We start from the raw sequence: 21,526 nt of genomic DNA, 5'->3' as shown, positions 1-21,526 counted from the left end.
AGGATCAGACCCGGACACTTTTGTCTGGAGAGCTGATATTTCTGTAGCTCTTCCCGTTCTCCAAGCCCTCTGTAGGTGTGAAGTATTTCGTTTGCATCCAGCAAATGGAACAATAAGGGAGGACTTCATTTTCCCATCTGTCAACTAGTCCTGAACAAACTGTACGCCGCTCTCTTCGCAGAGAGATCTTTTAGCTAAATTAAAAGCTTTGGTGTTCACTTGCATGTAACAGAGGAATTCTGTCATCACATTTCTGATTGAGGTTTTGGTTTAAATGCTCTGCAAATCCCTGAAGATCTGTTTGTGTAACCGGGAGACGGTGGCTCTATCTTGGGTAACCCAAAGTAACGCGCATCACAGCGTTGAAGCCAGGTTTTGGAGGGAGCTGGAGCTGTGTGTTCAGGTCGATTAGTGGTATTGGGAAGGGAAAATTCCCACCCAGGGCTTTGGAGAGATTGCCCTGCTGATGCAAACCTCTGTTCTGCCCTTCTGAGGATGGCTGAGCACAGGCTGGTCTTTGTTGCTTCCCAGCCTGTCAGACAGCCATGGTATAATGCTGTTTGTCTTGGGCTTGACCCCCTGAGGCTGTACTCCAGCAAACAAAGTGCCTTGGGTTGGTTTCAGTACGTGCTGATGCTTCGTTTAAGAACATGTTGGTGGGCTCTTGCACTTGCAGGACTTGTTGGTGTTGGCTGTGCAGGTGATGGCAGTTCTAGGCCACATAGTGCTGCTCTTTTTCCTCCTCAAACCTGGGTCTGGAGCAGCTATAAACATCAGTGGTGCTTTGGGGTGTGCAGGTTTCCCCCTTCCCTTATGCGTAGACAAGCCTTGTGCTCATCTCCCCATAGGTGTTGTCTGTCCTCCCCCTTGCCACCACCCCAGCATGACCCAGCTGGCAGGCTCAGATAAGGGCTGAATGGGGAGATAAGAAGTTCTTTTCCTTCTCCTCCCTCATCTGGAGCACCAGCAAATGATGGAATCCCACAAGCTCTGTTAAACACATGGGAAAGGGGCTGCCAAATGAAAGGGGTCACACATAGACACAGGCACCAGTCTCTGAAAGACAGGTTCATCAAATACAGATCTTTGAGAGAAGTGAAATGAGGAAAAATAAAATCAGGGCCAGGTTCCCCCTTCTCCTCAGCATCCCCCATTGTGTCTCTTAAGAAGCCACCCTTGAAGCTCCAGGTTTTACCTTGAGCAAACCCATGTTATGTGATGTGATGTGGCAAAGACACACCCTGAAAGAGACAGGTAGGAATTTGGCTTTGGAGCTATTTCCACTGGAAAACAAAAGGGTTTCTGTGATGGTCCAGAGCAAGTGCCAGTTAAAGGGTATGAACTATGAACTCTTTTTGTACTGTGGGAAATGCAGACTATTACTAGGAAGGTTCATACAAGCCATCAGTCGCTTTTTCTACCCTTCTTCATTAGGCAGGCTGAGTGCAATGTGATGTAGTCCAGCAATCTGAGAAAACAGGGCAAATAAGTAACTCTTGTTTGTCTGTTTCTCCCTTGGTAATGCACTTTCAAAGTGACATCTACGGGTGCAGCAATGCATCCGTTATGGGACCTAAAATAACAGAGCAGAAGGAAACTGTGGCAGGGCTCTGGCAGGAATCCTCCGGGCTTTATGGCTAGTGTGATTGCTGCTGCAACATGTGCTGCCTTACAAAGGAGGCGTGATAGCTTCATCACACCACTGATCCTGAGCTAGAAGAGGACATAAAGAGGCAGCTATTGACTGGCTCAGGTCTTCCCTGCTCTGAGCCTTGGCGTCAGAAGCTGCTGCCGCTGCGATTTCAGCATCGGTATCCATAGCACGAGCCCTGGAGCAGATTGGGTTCAAGAGTTTTTGCTGGGTTGTGCTGGAGCGGGGATAAATTATGATGTCAAAACAGAGAGATGTTGTCACACAACCATCTCCCCTTGCAGGGTCAAGGTTCTGCTTTATAGCTTGGAAACCCATTAGTCCATTTGAAAGCATATGGCCAAGAATGGACAAAAAATAGTCTTGTGTGTTTGGGTCAGAGCTACAGACAAAAGGCTCTTTGTGCTAAGAGCTGACAATGACAAATAAAGAGGAACCTGTTGATCTAGGAGAGAAATGGAGGATTATGAAAAGATCACATGGTGAGAAAAAGACCTTGGCTGCTTGTCTGGATGTCAGTCTTGCCTGTCAGTAAAACGCTTTCTGCAGCTATGGCATATTTGTTAATAGAACCACTGTCTCCTGCTCCCATGTTTTTTTTCCTAGCCTACAAAATGCTACCTGTGCCACCCTCACAAACCCACATCAGAGTGGTGATATGCTCCTAACTGGATCCTGGCCATGTGCTAGGCGTTAGGTGGAATAATTAATGCCTGCAAATCTCCCTGATCGCACCGGCAGCACTAGGAACAGTAAATGCTACAAAATAGTGTCTGGCCAACCGTGACACATAAATGCAGGGCACAAAGAAAACCCAATAACAAACTCCCTATAATTCAACAAAGTTATTGGAAGTAACCCAAAAGCTATGTCTAATGTTAATAAGCATATTTCCCAAAGGTAACATTTGATTTCTATCCAAACCCAAACATATTTGAAGCTCTGCCTGAGCGTCATTGTATAGCAGATTAACCGGGACAGTTTAATCTGTGAATAACTTTGCAAAGCCTTCAGCCAGCTCTGAAGAAATAGCACCAGTCTTGACAAGACTGGGCTACAAAACACTTCACAGATAATGTGGAGGGTTTGGGTTGTTGTTTTTTTTTTCACAGTAAGTCTGGAGAAACTAGAGGAATGCTTTGGTTTTGTGGCACGCACATCTGGCGAGTGCACACTGCAGATGGGCGTGCAGAGAACACACTGAACAGAAATATTGATATTGAACATTGATGGGCTGCCTAAAATGACCTCCAGAGTCTATGAAGTACACCACAGATTCAAAGGAAGAAAAATCTATTGTAGCCCATTATGTTCTGGAATGTATCCGAGTCCACGAGCAGAGAGTGCCAGCGACTCGCTGCGTTTGCCGTAGTGGGGGAGACCTATGAAAACATGTTGAATTCAAAACAAAAGGGGTGTATGTAGGGGGAAATAATAACAGAATGGGTTTTCTCTGGTTTCATTTATCTCTGCAGCTGAAGAGACTGCAGTGGGGAAGGTGGCTGGTAAAGCAAACACAGAGGGAAAGGTCCCTTGCTGTTCTTTAAGCAGTGGCTCAAAATCAATGCGGATAATGCGCTTGGAAAGGACGCTCTCATTTACTGGTTTTCAGTAAATTGCTGGGCTGTGCTTCCCAGTGATAATGTGATAGTCGTGGCTGTGCCAGTAAGAATATACTTGAAGTGTGCAATTCCTTTGGATAACTTAGTCTGGGATGCTCTGAATTCTATAAGTTACCTGAGAAATATCTAAGAGCTGCTGCATACCTCTCCTGGTGGCACAGTGTGTGTCTCAGTTCTCTGTAGCTTATTCCAAAGACACAACAAACTGCTTAAAAACAGTATCCTCTTGCAGAGAGAAACGCCACCTCCAGCTCACTACAGCCTAGCATGGCCTCTCTGGGAAAGCAGAGGTGTTTTCTAACCACTGCTCTTCCTTCTTCCTTTGCTGCCTTGATTTTTCCATCCCTGGTAGTGGGTGATAACGCTCCCAGTAACGTCAGTGCTGCTGGCTTAGGCTTAGGGTCCAATTATCCTCATTAGTATAAACTAACAATTCCTAGTTCAAAGTAGGTTTGCTATGGACAGGACCACTAGGGATTTAGTGCATGATACTGGAGCTGGTCCTTAGTTTTTCTCTGAATAGTAGTTTTTAACTGGAGGTAGATCAATTTATAAATGCTTTGGGAAAATAGTTTCAATGGGAAATATGATCTTTATTAATATTTTCTTTGTTAATTCATTGATGTTAAAGAGCTTTGAAGATGAAAGCACTGTCTGCAATAAATAATAACATTATTCCAACTTATTTTAATGTTGCAAACATTCCAGCTCCATTACCTTTCATCCAAGAATCTCAAAGTGCTTTCCAAATGTTATTTTCCTCTTAACAGTCCAGGGAGATAGCTATTATTATCATCATCCCCGTTTCACAAAGGAGCCATTCCAAGTATATTTTATCCCGTGACTTGGTCAAAATCAGGTAATATGGCAGGAGTCTATTTGGAACTGATCCAAAAATTCCTGACTCCCATTCTCCTGTTCTTGTTGCTAGACAGCATTCCCGTCTTGGGAGTGGGGTGCAACACTCACCTGCGTGGCACTTGCCTGCCATCTTAGGTGCTTTTATTGGTTGCTCTTAAAAGAAACAACGAAAAATAGGTGATAGCCATGCTGGTATTGAGGAAATAAAACTCTCCAAATCAGAATTATGACATTTATTGATCTTATTGAGTGGGATAGGGTGAATTTTAAGTATCTCTTAATGTGCAAGAGTAAATCCTCATTTGATGCTGGTTTAGTAGTCCTATTGCAGAGTCAGAATCTCATAATCCATACTCAAAAGACTATTAAAAGGAAAGAATTTTCTCAAGCACAGTGCAGGTGAGGCTATATTGTGGTGGAGAGCACAGGTGAGTGTGAAAGGTGTGAGCTAACTAGCATATGCTGCAGCTGAAACTTCTAAACCACTCTCCCCAAACCCAAGGCTGAATTAATGGTGAGAGCAGAAGGCCGTCTGGGGACAGCATTACTGCAGCAACCCATGAGAACCATGCAAAGTTCAAAAATAGCAGTATTGACAGGCAGAAAAACAACATACATATAATTTTCAGGTAATTGCTACAGTATAATTAGCTCTGTTGTTTTCAGATGAGCCATCTAAACTGAACTCCACTTGCTACTGGAACTCAGCTTTATTTACAATGTTCCCAGGACTAAAGTGGTTCTTTAGAAATAGTGATTAGGTACAGAATAAAGATGTGAGTGCTTCATACCAGATACTGTCTCTGTGCCAGCAGGTGCAGCCTAGCTACCGCCTTTTCATTCAGCATTTTATCCACCTCTACTCCGAACCACTTCAGGCAAGATGAGAGCTAAAGAACAGCGATAAGCATAATTTACTCCTATACTGCCTACATTAATTACTTCTACAGGTAATAATCTATTCCTTTCCTTCTATGTTGCTTCTCTATGTGATCCATAATGGAAGCTGTAGGACAGGAAAGAGGAAAGAGACTCAAATTGTAACAGGTCTTTGTCTTTTTCTAGACCACTCTATGTGACTGATGCCCCATGGAAAATTGTTATAAATGAGGATTACATGAAAATGTCAGTATTTTACATGTACTGTGTGAGTGCAGGAAAGGGGGAAGTAACATGAAACATCAGAACAAGGATTTACTCTCAAAGTTCTGGAAAATTTAGCACCTTGATTATTATCATTTTCCCACAGAACTTTGCTTATTAGAAATTATTTAGTATCTGTGGAAGGTAACTTAAGCACTGGGACTTTGCAGTCTTGCATAAAATCACTTTTAATTGGAATGAAGGAGTTTGTCACAGTTAAAACCTGGTTTTGCTGATGCTGCAAGTCTGTACAGCTTAATTAAAAGTCTGCCTCACCTCGCTGAAGGTGTTTGGGAAACAGATGCAGCTTTCTGGGTTTTCTGTCCTCAGGTTTGAATAGTTCTTGGCCAATTTCAAGCTGAAGTATCTGACACTCCAGGTGTTACTTGGTTTGATACAGAACTGTGTATGGATTGGTGATGGCCTGTTGCAGCTGCTTTTTACTTTCTTCTCCTGCTGTGTCCACACATTGTGAAAATGGGTGCTAATGGCAAAAAATTCCAATTGTGATTCAGCAAAATGGAATTTTGTTGACAAAAAATCTGGATTCAGCTCAGCCAAAGGAAATGCTTTTTTACAAGTGCAGATGAATATCTCGGGAATGACCATTTCTTCTCAAAGGGAAAAAATCTCACTTTAAAAGAAAAATAGAATAATTCAAATACAAGCTCAGAGAAAAGTGAACAGTGGTACATACCGAACTAGATCTGTGCAACAGTGGTAGTTTCCCTGAGGTAAAAGTTACACAAGTTTAATTTAGGTAAGTTAAACTAAATGCTGCAAGGCCAGTAGGATGCTGATACTTTCCTAGCTTGGGCTGTCTTTAACATGTATGCCTCAATGCAGTAGAGAAAGCAGCCCCCTATGACATAAAACTCCTTTAGCATGAGTTTTGCTGTTGAGGTGGCTGTTGTTATGTATAAAACTAAACAAGGCACTTTCCATGGTGCCTCTGTGGCTGCTTTGGAGGTAATCCAGGCACTTTCCTTGCTCTATAAAGGTGCAATACATGAAAGGCACTGGGCAGAATGGAAAAGGTCGCTGTGATCTGTAGGCTCTGTGCGTCACGGTTGGCAGCCATGGCAGTAAAAACAGGCAGGAAGACCTTCTGTTCATCCTCACCTTAAAAATGTAGTCTCCATTTGATACAATTGATACTTCATTTGCCTCGATCCAAATAAAGAATAGCTTAATTACAAAGGACAGACCTTAAGAACATTAGGAGAGTGCTGTGAGCAAGCACATATCATCCATTGGTGCTGCAGCAGAAAAGGTTAAGCAAATAGTGTTAAAGAATGGGCTAATTGTTGCGCCTATTACTATTGTCTTGCAGCTGCAATGCTTTGTATAGCACTGAAGTACATGGGAGAACTGAGCTTGACTTGGAATGCCTCATTCCAGGCAGGGAACACAATATACAGGGTGTTCAAATATCAAGGAGTGCAATTAAATTTTAAAAGATTCGCAAACATTGCAATGGGGAAGGGTCAGTACCATGGCCACGGTAGGCTTGGAGTACTGCGTGTTGTAAAGTGTAAGCAGAAAGGCAAGTTGAGAAGAAAGAACTGAAAGAACAGGAAACACGCAAATGAAGCTGGGATGTGTCACACCGTAACGCTGCATATGTAATTAAAGATTATAGTAACCCATTTACATATGCCTTCCATATTGCAATATCATTGTTATACCAGGAGATCTAAGGATATAAAGACGTGACATCGACAAAATGATCCCATATTTCCCTGACTTAGGATTTCAGGTGATTAACTCCCCCTCTGTAAAGTTTAACACCACATGCAGCCAAGATGCCGTCAATCTTCCTTTTCTAAGTGAGTAGCAGCCCTTATTTTGGGCCCAACTTGAGAGATTATGGCAACATAATAGGATATAATATACTTGACTATAATAGTGCACGAGGATGTGAATTTAGGGGGAGGTGTGTGTACCAGCCAAGTTCCAGCAGCTCAAAGTTGCTGAACTTACCATGCAGCATATTGCGCAATGCCGTGTATTGCTCATGAAGAATGGATTGACTTTATCTGATGTACTGCTGCTCCATTTTCTTCACATATAGCCAAGCCATTTTCACTAAAATGTACCTGAATGACTTCTTTTCTTTTTTTTTCCACCAGAAAAGGCTGTTTCAGTGACACATCTAAATGATCTTTATGCCTCCAACAATCTCAGGAATAAGAGATAGTTTGAATGGCTTGGCCATGTTCTTCTATCAGGAAATAGGGTCATTGCAAATCTATCGTTAACTAAGTTAGATTCAGGAGCAAAAATGCCTCCTTCCCCCTCCTTACATTTGAGCACAGTAAGTTTAGACTATTAGGCAAAGAGGGAGAAGTCTTGGAGACTCGGACTAATGAGAACAACATGTAGTAGAAAAAAATGCATATCTGTTTTAAAAGTGTTATTGTGTCTGAGCATGTTTTTAAGCGAGTGAATTATGTGATCTGATACATTTTGGGGAAGGTTACAGAATAGGAGAAATGGAAGAAATGGGGGTGGAAGGTGGACTGTGGAAGTAATTTATTTTACTGTAACATGGCAAAAAGGGGAAAATGAACTTTTAAAAACTGGGAATTGAAAATATCAACATTTTGGTTGAAGAAAACACTGATCTTTATTCTTCCCTCTCTCCCCCAAAGGTAAAAGAAAAAAGTACTGTAGTTTTAGCTCGGGAATGGAGGTGACTGACAACAAGAAGACTGTTTTGGAGGTGCTCTTACCTGCTCTGGTTACACCCCAGTTGCATTACTTGATGAGCATGTCCTTTTGAAACGAAGACAGAATCGTGACAGATCTGAGTGGTGCCATCACTGACAGAGCTGCAGCAGAGCTGGAGCAACTGAAAGCCCCTTTGAAAATGACTGTGTGTTGACAAAGTCTTTTCTTGGCAAAGAAACCATCATCTAAGCCTCCGGAGTAGAGAGGAACAAAATTTCATTACATGTAAATAATTGTCTAAAAATAGAAGCACAGATTGCTTTTCACATTAAGTTCCTTCTTCACGGTAAAGTATATACTGCATTAAAAAAGAAGTGACTAGCAGCAGTCCAAGCTGAAAAATAAAGGGCCTGTTGTTAGCTCTATTTGTAAAAACATTTACAGTATTTAGGGTGAACCAATTTCAAGTGAATATTCTGTATCCTCTCTTTTAGTTCACTTCCTTATTTTAATGTATCTGAAGACATCCTCAGCCTGTTTTATTTAAAGCAAGTTTTGAAAGAGGACGCTGTGGTTTATGGCCATGTGTCAGGTTTGATAGTGTTATGCCATGATTTAGCAAAGCACTTAAGCACATGTCCACATCCCACTGAATTTGGTAGGAAGTGAAGAAGCAGAGGAAGAACTGTTTGCTGTGCTGCAAGCCTCTTTAAGGGGGAAAAAAAAGGTAACTGTAAAAAGGGATTTGTCTTTATTCAACTATAGATTTTTTTGACAAATTCTTTTAAAGAGACACAAACTCATAGATCATGATTATTAACCATATTCAATTCAAAATGAAGTGTTCTAAACTGGGCTGGTTCAGACCACTGAAATAGATCAGCTAATTATGGTACATGTGGGTGTACTGGGTAGTCATCTGACTCTTATTTTTTTAGCTATCTTGCCTAGCTCCCTGCCCCCTCCCCAAACCAGCATTCTAGACACTGATAAGTCTTCATTACATGCAGTATTAAGACAAAGTATCAGAGTATTACTTATCAGCCTCTTCTAATTGCTCATTTTCTGAATGCTTCATTTGATATGCTGATGCTGAACCCTGAGAACTGTAAAAGAAATCGATGAGAACAGTGGAGACTTGGTGTATCCACAATAGAAATGGGATGCAGGATGACCTGGGAGAAGAAAGAGAGGTACCAGAGCGAGGAGACCAAAGATGCGCCTGGGTTTTCTGTTAATCCGGTCTTGAGACCAAGCTGGGGAATGTTTATGGGTGGAATGCTTTGAAATGAAGTATCTGGGGAGAGATATAGGTTATTTTCTGTTGTTCATGAATCAGAACTTCATATACAGCCTTACCAACAAGGAGAATGGCAGCAAAAAGCTACTTGATACCCCCATCGCATTCTTCTCTCAATAGAAACCAGCTAACTTTAAATTGCGGGTAACTATTCAGGTCATATGGGGAACATTATAATTCAGTAATAATCATGAGTGGTAATCTTCTTACCGCCGATTCCCTGTGTGGCCTCAAGCACACTTTCTTTAATCTGTAGCATAGAGATATTAATGCTGGTTTTGTCTTGCAATGCAGATAATTGAAGTGCTTTCTGAATGTACAATGATGAACTTTACAGCAGCTGTGGAAAACCACGAAATTTTGTCTTTTTCACTTAAAAGGATGTACAATATTGGCCACGTTCAAGAGATTTTTTCCACCCTATGCACTAAGGCCAAGTTGAGAAGGTATCATTATAGAGTAACATACAGGTAAAAGGAAGCTGAATCAAGCTAAGGTGTCTGACTCAAATGCTTGTATTTAAACCGATCAACTTCATCACTGATGCAGTCACCTTGCCAGGTAGCATTTTTAGTGTATAGTTCCCCCTTGTGCATTGGCTGGTCTTGTAAGAATCCACATATCACTCAAAAATGCTATGACACGGTGAAGTTTTGACCTAAAAGCTCCATTCTTCTGTAGGCCTTCCTAAAGCCACCTGCATTGCTTTTCCTAAGAGGGAAGCCTCACGTTGATTCCCCAACTCCCTCTGCAGTAGGCTCAGGGAGGTAAAACCGATCGTTGCCCGCCTGGTGCTCCGGCTCACGCGGGTACCGACAGCGGGGCAACTCACTGCCCAGTCCGTCCTGGGGTGCTCAGCGGCCGGGCCAGGGCCCGGCACCCACCGCCGGCCTCAGCGGAGCGGGGGGGGCTGGCACCGAGCCGAGGGGACCCCCGCGCTGTGCCACTCCCGGCGCACTTTAAAGCGTATCAAGCCGCAGGAAGCGGAGTCGCAAATTGCAATTTTAATCAACTTATGGCTACAGGAACGCGCTTCCTCCTCCTCCTCCTCCCTCTGGTGACCCCATCCCAGGCGGGCCCCGGCCCCGCGGCTGAGGGGCTCGAGCCCCCCCACCGGCCGTGCCTCGGGAGCGCCGCCCGCTCCCCCCTCAGCGCGTAGCTGCCCTCACGGAGCGGCCAGCGGAGCAGGCGGGACGGCGCTCTCAGGGGGGAAACTTTCCCGTCAGGGCGGCAGCAGCGAAGCGCTGCCCCCCGGAGGCGACCTCGGAGCGTCCCCGCCGAAGGGCCGCGGCTCCCCGCAGCCCTGTGGGGGGAACCCGGCCGAGCCTTCCCCGCCGGAGACCCCCGTCCCGGCGGAGCGCAGAGCGGGGACAAAATGGCGCCCCGATTCAAACGCTGCGCGCTGCGTGCCGGCGGGGGGGGCGGCGGGGGGGCGGTGTCCCGGCGGGGTTCACTGCGCCTGCGCCTGGAGTTGCAAGATGGCGGACAGTGCGGAACTAAAGGTAAAGCGCAGCTTCAATTCCTTCTAGGATGCCCCTCGCTGCCGCGCTCGGGGCCGCCGGGGCCGTGCTTCACCCGCCGCCGGGGGCGAGGCGAGCCGCTGCCGGCGCCCCGTGGGGCCCCGCGGCGTTGCCTGGCCGGGGTGGCTGCGGCGGCGCCCCGCCGGCAGCGGGGGCTGAGGGACGGAGCGGGGCGGGGAGCGGAGCTGTCCTCCCTTCGCCTCCCGCCCGGCCGCTTTCCGCCGGGTCCTGGGGGAGAGGAGAGCGAGCGGGCAGAGCTCCCCTCAGCGCCGGCGGAAGGGGCGGTTGGGCTTAGGCCGGGCCGTCGCGGGGGTGAGGGCGGCGGCGGCCGGGGGAGCCCCCGGGAGTTGCCGGCGCTGGGCAGCGCGATTCGGCCGCTCCCGAGGCGGGGGACGCTTCCCCGGGCTCCCCGCAAAGTTTCCAGGGGACTCCGCCAGCGGCGCCGGCGGGGAGGGAGCCCCGAGGAGCGGCGCTGCCCGCCGTTGACAGGCGGCCGGCTCCTCACGAGCCCGGTGCGGAGAGGGGGGGGACGACGACGACCGGGGAGCCCCGCTGGCCTCGCCCCGCTCCCCCTCCGGTAAATGGAGAACATCACGGGCAGATGTTGAGGAGTTCCGACGGGGGAAGCTTGCGGCCGCCCTTGTCACCCGGCGGGACGCACCGAGCCGGGTGCTCGGGAGCACCCTCGGGCGAAGTTAGAGCTCCCCAGGGGGTGAAGCTGGAGGGGGTCCCGCTGGGTTACGGGGTGGTTTTAGGTGGGATTCAGCCCCGGAGGAGGAGAGGGAGGACCTTTTCTAGTGCTTCCCACCAGGTATTCTGACCAACTACCTGTAGTGGAATATGGAGTAGTGAGCGATGAGGTGTCCACGCTGTGCACTGAAAGAAGTGGATATAAATAAAATATATCCAACAGAAAAGACCCCCAAAAAACTTCCCAGCCGCTTTGGCAAGGGGTGTGTGGGTGCAAACTCTGCTTTCCACACCTGGCAGGGGTTTTAAAACTTCATTATAGTTGTCGTAGGGCAGTTACTCATCAGGAGGGCTTCTGCCTCGTACTTTAAAGTTAATACAGCCAAACTCACAGGTCAGAAGTATATTAAATATGCAACATGAAGTACAGAATATGCAGAGTAAGACTGGGGGAATATTTTGTTTTTCCCTGGAGTTTCAGTCGGTCTCTGTTTTCCCGGTATCAAAGCTTTCTTGTACTTTCATCTTTAGATACTTAAAGAGCTGTCAGGATGTAAAAGAAGAAAAAAATCTTGAGGGTGTTCCAGCTCTTGGGCTCTCCGTCTGCCATGTCAGGACAGACACCCTCGTTTAAACCCCCCTCTGTCCCTTGTTGCTGGGGATGTCTTGCAGAGCGTGTTGCTTGAGCTGCGTTGTCTTCAAAGTTCTCTTTGCTTCACGTGTTGAGATAAAGGGTTGAGATGCAAGTCCCATGTTAAACTTCTGTTAGTCTTATGTGGCACTGGAGCATTGTGTTGTCATACCTGTCCTTAAGAGTTTTTGCTGCATGGTAGCCGGCTTGGGTTTATGTGATGCTTTCCTGTGCAAAACTGACTCAAGTGGCATTAAAAGAGATGAGAGCTAGGGAATAAAGTTGTAAAGTGTGAAGGTGGCAGGATGGTGGCCAAGGCACAGTGCTGAAAGGGACGATTTTAATATCAAAATCAACAGTTCATTGATCTCGGGAGCTTTGAAACCTGAAGCCTGTCCATCACAGAGCCTCTGGGTATGTATACACGCCAGAGTAGTGAAGAGGCCTCTTCCTCTGCAGCTTTACAGGTGGAGCTTTCGTATTTGTGTTTGTGTGTCACCCCGGCCTTCTTTATTGAGCTATTTCTGGAACCTGCTTCTTGAAAACTGGTAGCAAAAAATTACAGTTTTATTCTTTAAGTACTGTTGCTGCCTCAGGGAGCCGAAGGGTAAATGCCAAACCGAATTGTTTCTTTTCAGTTTCACTTTGCTGCTCAGGGTGTGCAGTGCTGCTTGCAAGCTGGCACTGCAGGATGGTAGCACTGCACTGTGAAAAGCTGGTGAGGCTTTTTTTGGTAGCTATAGGGGCTTGGCAGTTTACGTGAGTCAAGCAGTTACTTCATAAATTCATACTTTGATGACTTCAATATATATATATATATATATATATATATTTCCTCTAGGCTGTACAAAGAAAAAGAGGTGTGTGGGTGTGTCCTGCCCTGTCAGGAGGGAGAGGGAAAGACAAGGGGGCACAAGATTTCTCTTTAGAGCTGTAGCTGTTAACACACCGTTTTTCCAGTAGTACAGCTCGGTTATTAGGTACTGGATGAGGTGAGTGCTCCGTGGAAAAATGTGGCTAATGGAAAGCTGCTACATCTTAGAAACACCCGCTGCACCCAGCTGCGCAGGAGTACATCCCCAGAAAACGTGCTTGGAAATTCCTCCTTCTTTTTGCAAGTCGGTGACTGAGGGAGGGTTTGTGATTAGGGCTCTGCTATTTGAAGAATGAACAGCAAATTCCTGGGATTATTTTGGTTTTCTTAGGTAAAATCTTTTTGCTGTTTCTCCGTTGATTAATTAGAAAATGGCATTGATTTCATCTGTAGTGACCTTTAAAGTCAAAGCAGTGCCATAGCTCACCTGCCTTGCCAAATAGAGTCTGTCAGAGAAACTTGAGTCCCTAAAACTTTCTTGCCTTCCTGTGTAAAGAGCCATGGGGTTACGTGTAAGTAATGGACATACATGTAAACTGGGGAGTGTGATGTGGTGGGTGATGTTGCCAAATGCGTAAGTAAAACTAAAGTTCTTGCTTCCTTCAGAAAAGCAGTGGTCGTTCTTCCTTACTGTAGCTTCCTACAGTTCTAAAGCATGAAACGGCGTTTCCTGTACTGTATTTTTGTGGCACAATTAAGAGTATTTCAGTCTCCTGCTCTGTTTGAGAATGTTTGTCCTATCGGAAAGAAAATAATCAGATAAGATCTAACATACTTTGCAGATCCCAGGCTGAAGGGTACTGGATTCTTTGGTACTCTCAAAGGTTTGGATAAATCAAACCAGTATGTTTTCACCTCTGTTGATGAAACAAGGTAACTGAAAAGTCTGTTCTGCTGTGAAGTACTTCCCTGACTCTATAGGCTGAGGGTTATGTGAATTTTCCTGATCTTAATTACTATTCCTGTATAATTGCATACAGATTCTAATTTATCTCAAGGTAAGCTATTTAAAGCTCTTTCTAATTGGAAGGAGTATACTTGAGTGATTAAATCTTTCCTTCAATATTTCTTACATCTCTTTAAATTGGTTATTAGATTGTTGTGATCTTTGCCTTCTCCTCGAGTCTTTTGGAAATCATTACACAGTTTGCAATAATCAATTCAATTATACATGGATCAAAGAATGAAAAAGAAAAGCTTATGTTCTAGTATTGTCATTCTTGATACTGTCCTAAGAAGCTGGTTTGGAAAGCCCATGCTGGGAGGTTTTCTCCTTTGTTCTCTCTCCTTTTAAGAAAGTGCCTTTGGGGATTGAAGAGATCCCTGGTGTGTTTCTTGTTAGACACAATTTATACTTAAAAAAAGTGAGCCAAGAATTTGAATGAAAATTCATAATAGGGTTTCCACACAATGGTGATGAAAACAACCCATTTAAAAGTGCTCAGCTGGGAAATACCCCTCCCCTCAATACAGGGAAGCAGCTTTTTGAGGGGGAGAGGCTGGTGGCAGGGCTTTCAGGTGGTGGTGCTGCTGATGATAGTGACAAATGGATCTCTGGTATGGAGATGTGGTTGTGTTAAATAGCATCGTCAATGCCAATAAGTGTAAGCTGCCTATTCCATTGCTTAATTAGAATTTCACTCTTCTGTATTACGAGCTATTTTTGCTTAATCCTTTTATAAGTTGCTGGGGTTGTGTATTTCTGTGATTAAAGTCAATATAATCCACTTCTCATTGTTATCTGAGTCCACGGATTACGTTATTTTTCATGCCTGTAATTTGCTGTATGTCACTATAATTGTATTTTTAACTATATTTTGGTCTAGGTATTTTTTTTTTTTGAGCTTTTGGTTTCCAACACTGGAACTGCAGATATCAGATGAATAAAATTGGCAGCTGTGCATCACTGCTGAACTGTCAAAGCCCCAATCCATAACACTTCTTTATTGCCAATAAAACCCAGATTGTGCATTGCATACATGTAAATGTAGTGTCAGTGCACTTCTGGTATATAAACCCCTCACGAATGTTAGGGGCCATCCTGGAAGCGTTTGCAGCCCTGTGCAAGTGAAATTCTTACTCCTTGTCACTTGTGAGAAGGAAGAAAAGAGCTGGTAGTTTGTAGCAGTTATTTTTAATGGATTTACAGTTCATTTCTCTTTTGGTTATAAATGTATTTAGAAATTGTAGTTGAAAGGCTTGGAAGTGAAGAGGCGGGTACAAGATGCATCTTACTTAGCTTTATTCTGTGGGAATAAGGGAAAAGTGTTAGCCTGGGGAGGGGAAGGGCTCAGGACTGCTTGGCCATTGATAAGGATGTTTATGGGTCAGGCACACAAGACAAATATTGAAAGCATCCCATGAAGCGGGGTGAAGACAATTAAGATACATCCAGATACTGAAGTCATTTATGGGGATGTAGCTGACTGCTATGGTCCATACTCTAATCTGCATTCATACAGAGCCCTGAGGTAAGTGCAGACTTGTCACTAATGTGTTTGGCGTGGTAGATTTTAGTTCCTATGGTCCCTTCTCACAGAAATCAACATCTGGTCATTTTCCTCTTTAGTGCCATTATAGTGAAGACCCAACAGAACTTCCAAACACTTGAGGCTCTAGTGCTGCCTATGCCTGTTTGGAGCTACCTCCAAGTCCTCTCTGGTCTTCCGAGTGCTCAACTTACGCGTTTTTCCAAAGCCTCTCCTGTAAACTTTATTGTAGTAATGCTCATGAGCGAGTTCAGAGCTGAACCCCAGAGTTAATTGGAACTCCATCAATGGGGCTCACTGGTCTCTGCTGCAACTTGAAGTAATAGTACCTGTTTTGAAAGGTTACTTTGTGAGGTCTTGGGGTCACCCAGTTCCAGAGGATTTATGGCTGGGAAATGGATTGCATCTCTTGCAGTTTTTCTGTTACATGATGATGGTGTTTGGCCCTTTGGCTCCACAAGGGAAAGACTTTTACCTACAAACCTGAGGGTGTCTTAGAAGTGTCTGTTTGCTTTTGCCGCTGCGCTTCCACTGAACTTTTGCTTTGATGAAGGATGTCACGAGTGCCCTTCTAATGGAAGACTCTTCTTTCTCCCCTCCATGAGAAGCAGTAAAAGCCTTCTGGAAGCCATGATTTCAGTGAAGGATGTGAGCGTGGGTTTTACATTAAAAACTTGTCGATACATACCCTATGTGTCTTTTGCAGTCGAGCTGCCTCAGCTTGTGCTGTCCCTTGTAAGTGGGAATTTCACCCCTGGTTACACACAAATGTGCCTGTAAGAATCACAGAGAAGTGTTTGTCCTCTTCCTACAGGGGAGAGAAGGGGAAATTTATTGTTTGGGTGCTGGCTGTGACGCACGCTTGGGCAGCTGAATTTCAGAACCCCCTTGATAGAGCTTGGCTATGGATTGTCGCATGGCTCTGTCACTATTCCAGTTCTGTGCAGACCAGTAAATGCTCAGAGTGTTGGTTTGGGCTTTTTAAAATGAGCAAGATTGGATTTTATGATGCAAAAATTGCATGCAGGACCGTCAATTGTTCATGAAAATAAATGCCTTTCTTAAAAGTAGCTTCTTTTAGTAGTTAAAGGAGAGGGTGAGGAGAAGAAAGGAGCTCCAGAGGCTTACAAAAAGGTGCTTATTTCTGTAATTTTACTGTGTTGTCAAAGCCATTTTGAACAAGTAGTCATTGCCACAAACTGTGGCTATTTCAAAGTAAATTGGAAGCTTTGGGGCTACAGCAACAAGTCAAAGATGTTAAACCTTTAAAAATGAGACTCTATGGAATTGAGGACGGGAGATGTTAGCTTATTGTCCAGATTTTCTGTGGCAGCCAGAACCAAATGAAACCAGGTAACATTATATTATTGTTCTCTGCGTGCTGTGGTATGAACCTGATTGTCATTTCTTTTCTTATTGTTTTGCTGAGACTCCCGTGTCTGTTGCAACTGTATTGATCCAGGAGTTTGTCAGCAATTCGCTTAATCCTATTCTCCTGTTGGCATTAGGGATGGCAACAGATGTACTGCCATGTCACTACTGATATATTCTCTCCCTTAACATACACTGGAGGGCTAGCAGAGTGCTCTGTAAGCAAGCATTGTATCCAAGACCAGGAGAGAGTAGGAATTAGCAGAAGGTGGGTATTATGGGGCTTGCCTATAATACGTGAAACACAGAAACATAAAGCTAGTATACAGTTAGACCAAAGGTCAACCTTAGCTTGACCTTTATGTCAATAGGAGTTGATATACAAGAGATTTATATAGGAAGTGGCATGATAATGAGTGGAGGAGGAAAAGGAGCTTTTAAAACCGTTGCTTGGTAAGGATAGAGTCCTAAGCTCTGCAGCAGAGCAGAGACTCTGTGGGTATGCTAGAGTTTATTTAGCATAGAGGACAGAAAGATAAGTGTTACTGTCTTTATGTGCATCTCTGAAGATTGCTCTGTAGTGAACTTCCCTTGTTTTGTTTAGGAAATGGTAATGAGCTTTCTGGATGCATTCTAATAAACATGTATGAGTTCTGCTTCCTCTCTGCTTCTGCCAGGACTGCATGGGCTGTAGGTAATGCTTCAGTTGCCAGTTTCCATCCTAGAATTACTAACAGCAGGAGAGGGTAAGAGAGAATTTCGATCTCTACCCTGCTTTGGGGCTGATACACAGCCAGTAAATTTCCCCCAACAGTAAGCTGTGAAGTATCCCTTTATCTCCTGTAGATGTTTTCTTCCCTGTCTTTTGCATGTTTATAGTGTCTCCTAAGAGTGTTTTTTCCCCAGTTTCCAGCCCAGATACGGTTTGTCAGGCTAAATTCTTCAAACCAAGAGTTTAGTAGCACTCTCCTGTCAGCTTTCCTTGCTTTTCAGTTTGACACCTGGTTGCTCCCTTGATCCCGACCATGGATTATTTGGTAATTTTGGTTGGAAGGGGCTTTGGGAGCTCTCTAGTCCCGCCTCCTGCTCAAGACAGGATCGGCTATGAGGTCAGAACAGATAGCTCAGGACTTTATCCAGTCTGGTCCTTAAAACCTCTGAGGATGGAGACTGCACTGTCTCTCTGGGCAACCTGTTCTGCTGCTTAACTGTTCTGACAGTGAAAACAGTTTGTTTACCTATCTATTTATTTATTTACTTTAGGCTCTTATTTCATCTTGTGCCTGTTTTCTTCATGATCTCCTTTACGTGTTAGAAAGTTGCCATTAGGTTCCTCCAAAACCTGCTCTTCACCAAGCCTATGAGCTCTGTTCCCCGCAGCCTGTTGCCAGCTCATCCTGCTGTACCTCCCATCTTAGACACTAAGATACCAGCAGCTTGTTTGGGGATGGGATTTGGGCAGATGAGTGCATGGTGTAGATGTAGTTCTCCTGCGGTTTTATGTTATGCATAAATGCATAAAAAATGCATGAAAAGATGCATAAAAAATACTCAGAAATGTGCAAAAGTATTTCCTGAGACTGTCAACTGGTATCAGTGTAAAAAGTGGAGGTTGCTTTGAAAAGATTAGATTTCAAAAGCAGGGAGATGATGGCAGATGACAGGCAGCAGGTAGCAGCATCTCTTCACCAGGAGGCTCCATTTTGCAAATTGGTGTACCAAGCTTTCCCACTCTTTCCTCCCCTCCCAGAAAACATGTGGTTACAAAGCAGATGGAAAACTGAGCTCAGGCTCCTTACTGCTTGGTTGCAGCATTGCCTTCACTTCCTGAAGCAGCATTTTTTGTGGCCACAGCCATTTGAGCGCGCAAACATATGTGATAAATGTTCTCAGAAGTGTCTGTTGGGCAGGAGTTAAGTCAGCCTCTTTGGGAAGAGCTGAGATTAGAGGCCTGATTTTCTAGGCTAGATTTATACTAGGGAAAAAAAAACCAACCCAGTTCTCTTCCAAAAAGCTGGCAAAATATAAAACTACAGCACACTTTAGGTACACTGCGATGTCACATTGAAGCTGCAGGGGTTTATATTCATGGTGGTTCTTCCAGTGGGCACATGCTCAAGCAGCCAGCCAGAATTGTGGCTTTACCTTTCTGTACTGTACATTGAACAGCTGTAGCATCTGTCCTCTGCAAGGTTTTCAGAGCATGTGGTTTGCAGTAGGGTGCCTTAGGTCCATCAGATTTCAGCCTTGGCCCTCTTGACCGTGTGTTTGCTTGATGCTGCTACTTGAGGCTCGCAAAGGGGAGCAGATTGGTAGCCGAGCCAAACCACGGAGTTCAGCAAAATAATTCATCCTGGTTGCTTCTGGGATTGAAACTGTCTCTGTGTCTCTCTGCAGGACGACTAGTAGTCCTGAGAGTCCCTTCGCTGGTCTAGTCTAATCTTGGTCCTTCTGCATCCCTGTGGTCTGATCAGCCTGTGCGAGGTTCCTCCAGCTTTTCTGCATGTGACAGTGCCGGAGCTTCCTCCTGAGAAAGCGTATCTGCCTTCTAAAGAAGAGCACCTCTGTGCATTCGCTGCGTAAGCAGATCGCTTACTGCTGCTTACATGAAGAAATTTACTGCCCCTTAAAGTGGGACAGACAGTTGAGAATCGTTGCGAGCTGAAACGCCTTCCTTACCTTCATTTGCAGTCTTCTCCAAGATGTTCCTCCTGCCCTCTTTGTAGAGCAGGGTCTGGACTTAAAAAGGCCGCTCTGTTCAGCGTTTCAACTGAAAACACGATTAGTTAGTGCACAGCATAGCATATAGAAGGTGGAAATAGCAGTGAGCCCAGTTTTGCTTGGCAGTTTAGCATAGGTGCATCTCACTTACTTGTTTATTAAAAAGCAGAGGCCAAATCCAATAAGGATAATGTGTTTGGTTCAGGTAAAATCTGTAATCTGAGCTGCAGGAGTGGGTTGTATGAAGTTGTATGGATGAGAATGTTTTCTGATACATTCATTCCTCGTCCTGTTTCCTGAGACTCCCTTGACAAAATGATCTCACTTTTGTGCAGATGTTGTATCTTGTTTCTCTGGTGCAAAATAAGAGGTTTTGAAACAGTCCAAGTGTTTGTGTAGGTTTGGAGTTTAGCGAAAAGTGGGAGAAAGCTCTGCTCAGGCTGTCGATGGGGTTGCTAGTGCACCTATAAATGCACTGCACTGAAATGAATAATGCTGAAGCTTCAGCAGTGGTGCAGAAGCAAAGCTGTTCTTTTTCCTAGGTTCTGTGTTGATTTAGCAGTATCTTGTCAGTAAATCTGCTGAGGCTGCTTGATGGCAGGGCTTCAAATTATTTTAATCAAGTATCAGAACTGTTGTCGGTTTGAATTACAAGGATTTTAGATAATATTTTTCTAAAGGGCGTATACCCAGGTTTTCCTTCAGTTACTTTAACCTTTTTTTGTGTTAAAATTTGACTGTTTTCAGTTGAGAAGTACCATTTTCATTAGAGGCTTTTGACGTCGCTTGGGTTTTCTGAGGAAATGGCTAAAAATAAACATGCATTATACACTGAATCATAAGAATGTAAAAGTAGCTGCACTGGTTCAGGCCAAGGGTCCATCTGGCCTGGTATTGTCTCCTACAGCTTCCAGAAGTGAGTGCGCAGGGAAAAGCAAAACCAGGACAAAGTATGAGAGATGGATGTCACCTCCCTGCAATATTCTCCTGGTCTCTAGCTATTTTCAGCTCAATCCTCTGAACCCATTGGGGGTTCAGGTGGGGGTTACTGGCTGGACAGGTGTAATAAATCTTATTTTCTGAGTGTTTGCCCAGGTTCTTCCTGAACTTCTTTTGTTCCCAGTGTTTTAGTAGGGATTTCTGTTGTTCTGCTGCGTGCAGTGTGAGGAGCCTTCTCATTTTCTTTTGAGCCTGGTTCCAGCGACCTTCATCCACTGGTTGCTGTATTGTGTAATGAAAGAAACAGTACAGTTGATCCCTGTCTGGTCTCCTTGTGCTGTTCATGGCTTTCTAGACTGCTGTCGCATCTGTCCCCAGGTTTTAGGTTGAAAAGTCTTAGCTTTTGTTGGTCTTTAATTCTGGAAGTCATGCTTCTGTGAGCATTGCCACTTCTAAGAGATCTTATTGTTTTCTCTTTTTTTTCTTTTTCCTTTTCTTTTTAGCTGAGACCACCAGACCCACCCGCACTTTGAGCTCTGGGTGAACCAGAGATTGATATAATGTAGAATGCTCTCTCATTTGCTCTCTGGTCCCTTCCTAATGATTTCTAACAGTGATTTGTGTGTTTGACTGCTACCGAGCTGATGTTTTCACATGTCTGTTTATCTTGGGCCCAGGAGCTCGCTCTAGTGTGGTAAAGGTCAGCCCAGAGCCCATCACTTTACATGTAAAGCTGGGTCTGCCTGGGCTGCTTTTCCCCATAGGCATCGCTTTGTGTTTATGTACATTGAATTGCTCTGTCACTGAGGCCTTTCAGTCATTCTTCAGTTTGCAGCCACATCATATTGTCAGCAACTTTGTCACCCCACTGATCACTTCATTTTCTAGGTCGTTAACGAATAGGTTAAGCTCTGTGTGCCAGCGTGGCCCTTGCAGAACTCCATGCGTGACCTTCCCCTATTGTTTAGTCTTGGAACAACTGGGACATGCTGGTAATAGAAAGAACTTTGAATAGCCAGCTAAAGATCTATGGTTTGTTCT

The 21,526-nt window shown here is 44.6% G+C and overlaps 1 protein-coding gene and 1 long non-coding RNA gene across 7 annotated transcripts in view; both read left to right on the top strand.

Annotated features, from left to right (window-relative positions):
• Positions 1-1,153: 1,153 nt before the first annotated feature.
• Positions 1,154-8,387, top strand: LOC133265769 (uncharacterized). Of its 3 annotated transcripts, XR_009742104.1 has the most exons (4): positions 1,154-1,254; positions 4,950-5,084; positions 7,029-7,106; positions 7,932-8,387. It is a non-coding gene; the product is annotated as an uncharacterized LOC133265769 (long non-coding RNA). The 3 variants fall into 3 exon arrangements; XR_009742102.1 differs by lacking the exon at positions 4,950-5,084 and having other exon boundaries at positions 1,154-2,133; XR_009742103.1 differs by lacking the exon at positions 1,154-1,254 and having other exon boundaries at positions 4,516-5,084.
• A 2,017-nt stretch (positions 8,388-10,404) lies between these two features.
• Positions 10,405-21,526, top strand: part of PIAS1 (protein inhibitor of activated STAT 1) — a 62,002-nt gene continuing 50,880 nt past the window's right edge. For 2 of the 4 annotated variants that reach the window (XM_061446548.1, XM_061446549.1), the window contains exon 1: positions 10,408-10,752. In XM_061446548.1, the coding sequence (XP_061302532.1) occupies positions 10,729-10,752 (24 nt within the window). In that variant the 5' untranslated portion in view covers positions 10,408-10,728. Of the gene's footprint in view, positions 10,753-21,526 lie in introns of all 4 variants that reach the window. The other 2 variants (XM_061446551.1, XM_061446550.1) reach the window with 2 other exon arrangements.

This window comes from Pezoporus flaviventris, unplaced genomic scaffold (genome assembly GCF_033815535.1).
Source record: "Pezoporus flaviventris isolate CSIRO_AGI_PZ_B2104156 unplaced genomic scaffold, CSIRO_AGI_Pfla_v1 ptg000006l, whole genome shotgun sequence".
Classification (NCBI taxonomy): domain Eukaryota; kingdom Metazoa; phylum Chordata; class Aves; order Psittaciformes; family Psittacidae; genus Pezoporus; species Pezoporus flaviventris.
The sequence above is the reverse complement of the archived record's forward strand: the minus strand, read 5'-3'. Positions and strand labels throughout refer to the sequence as shown.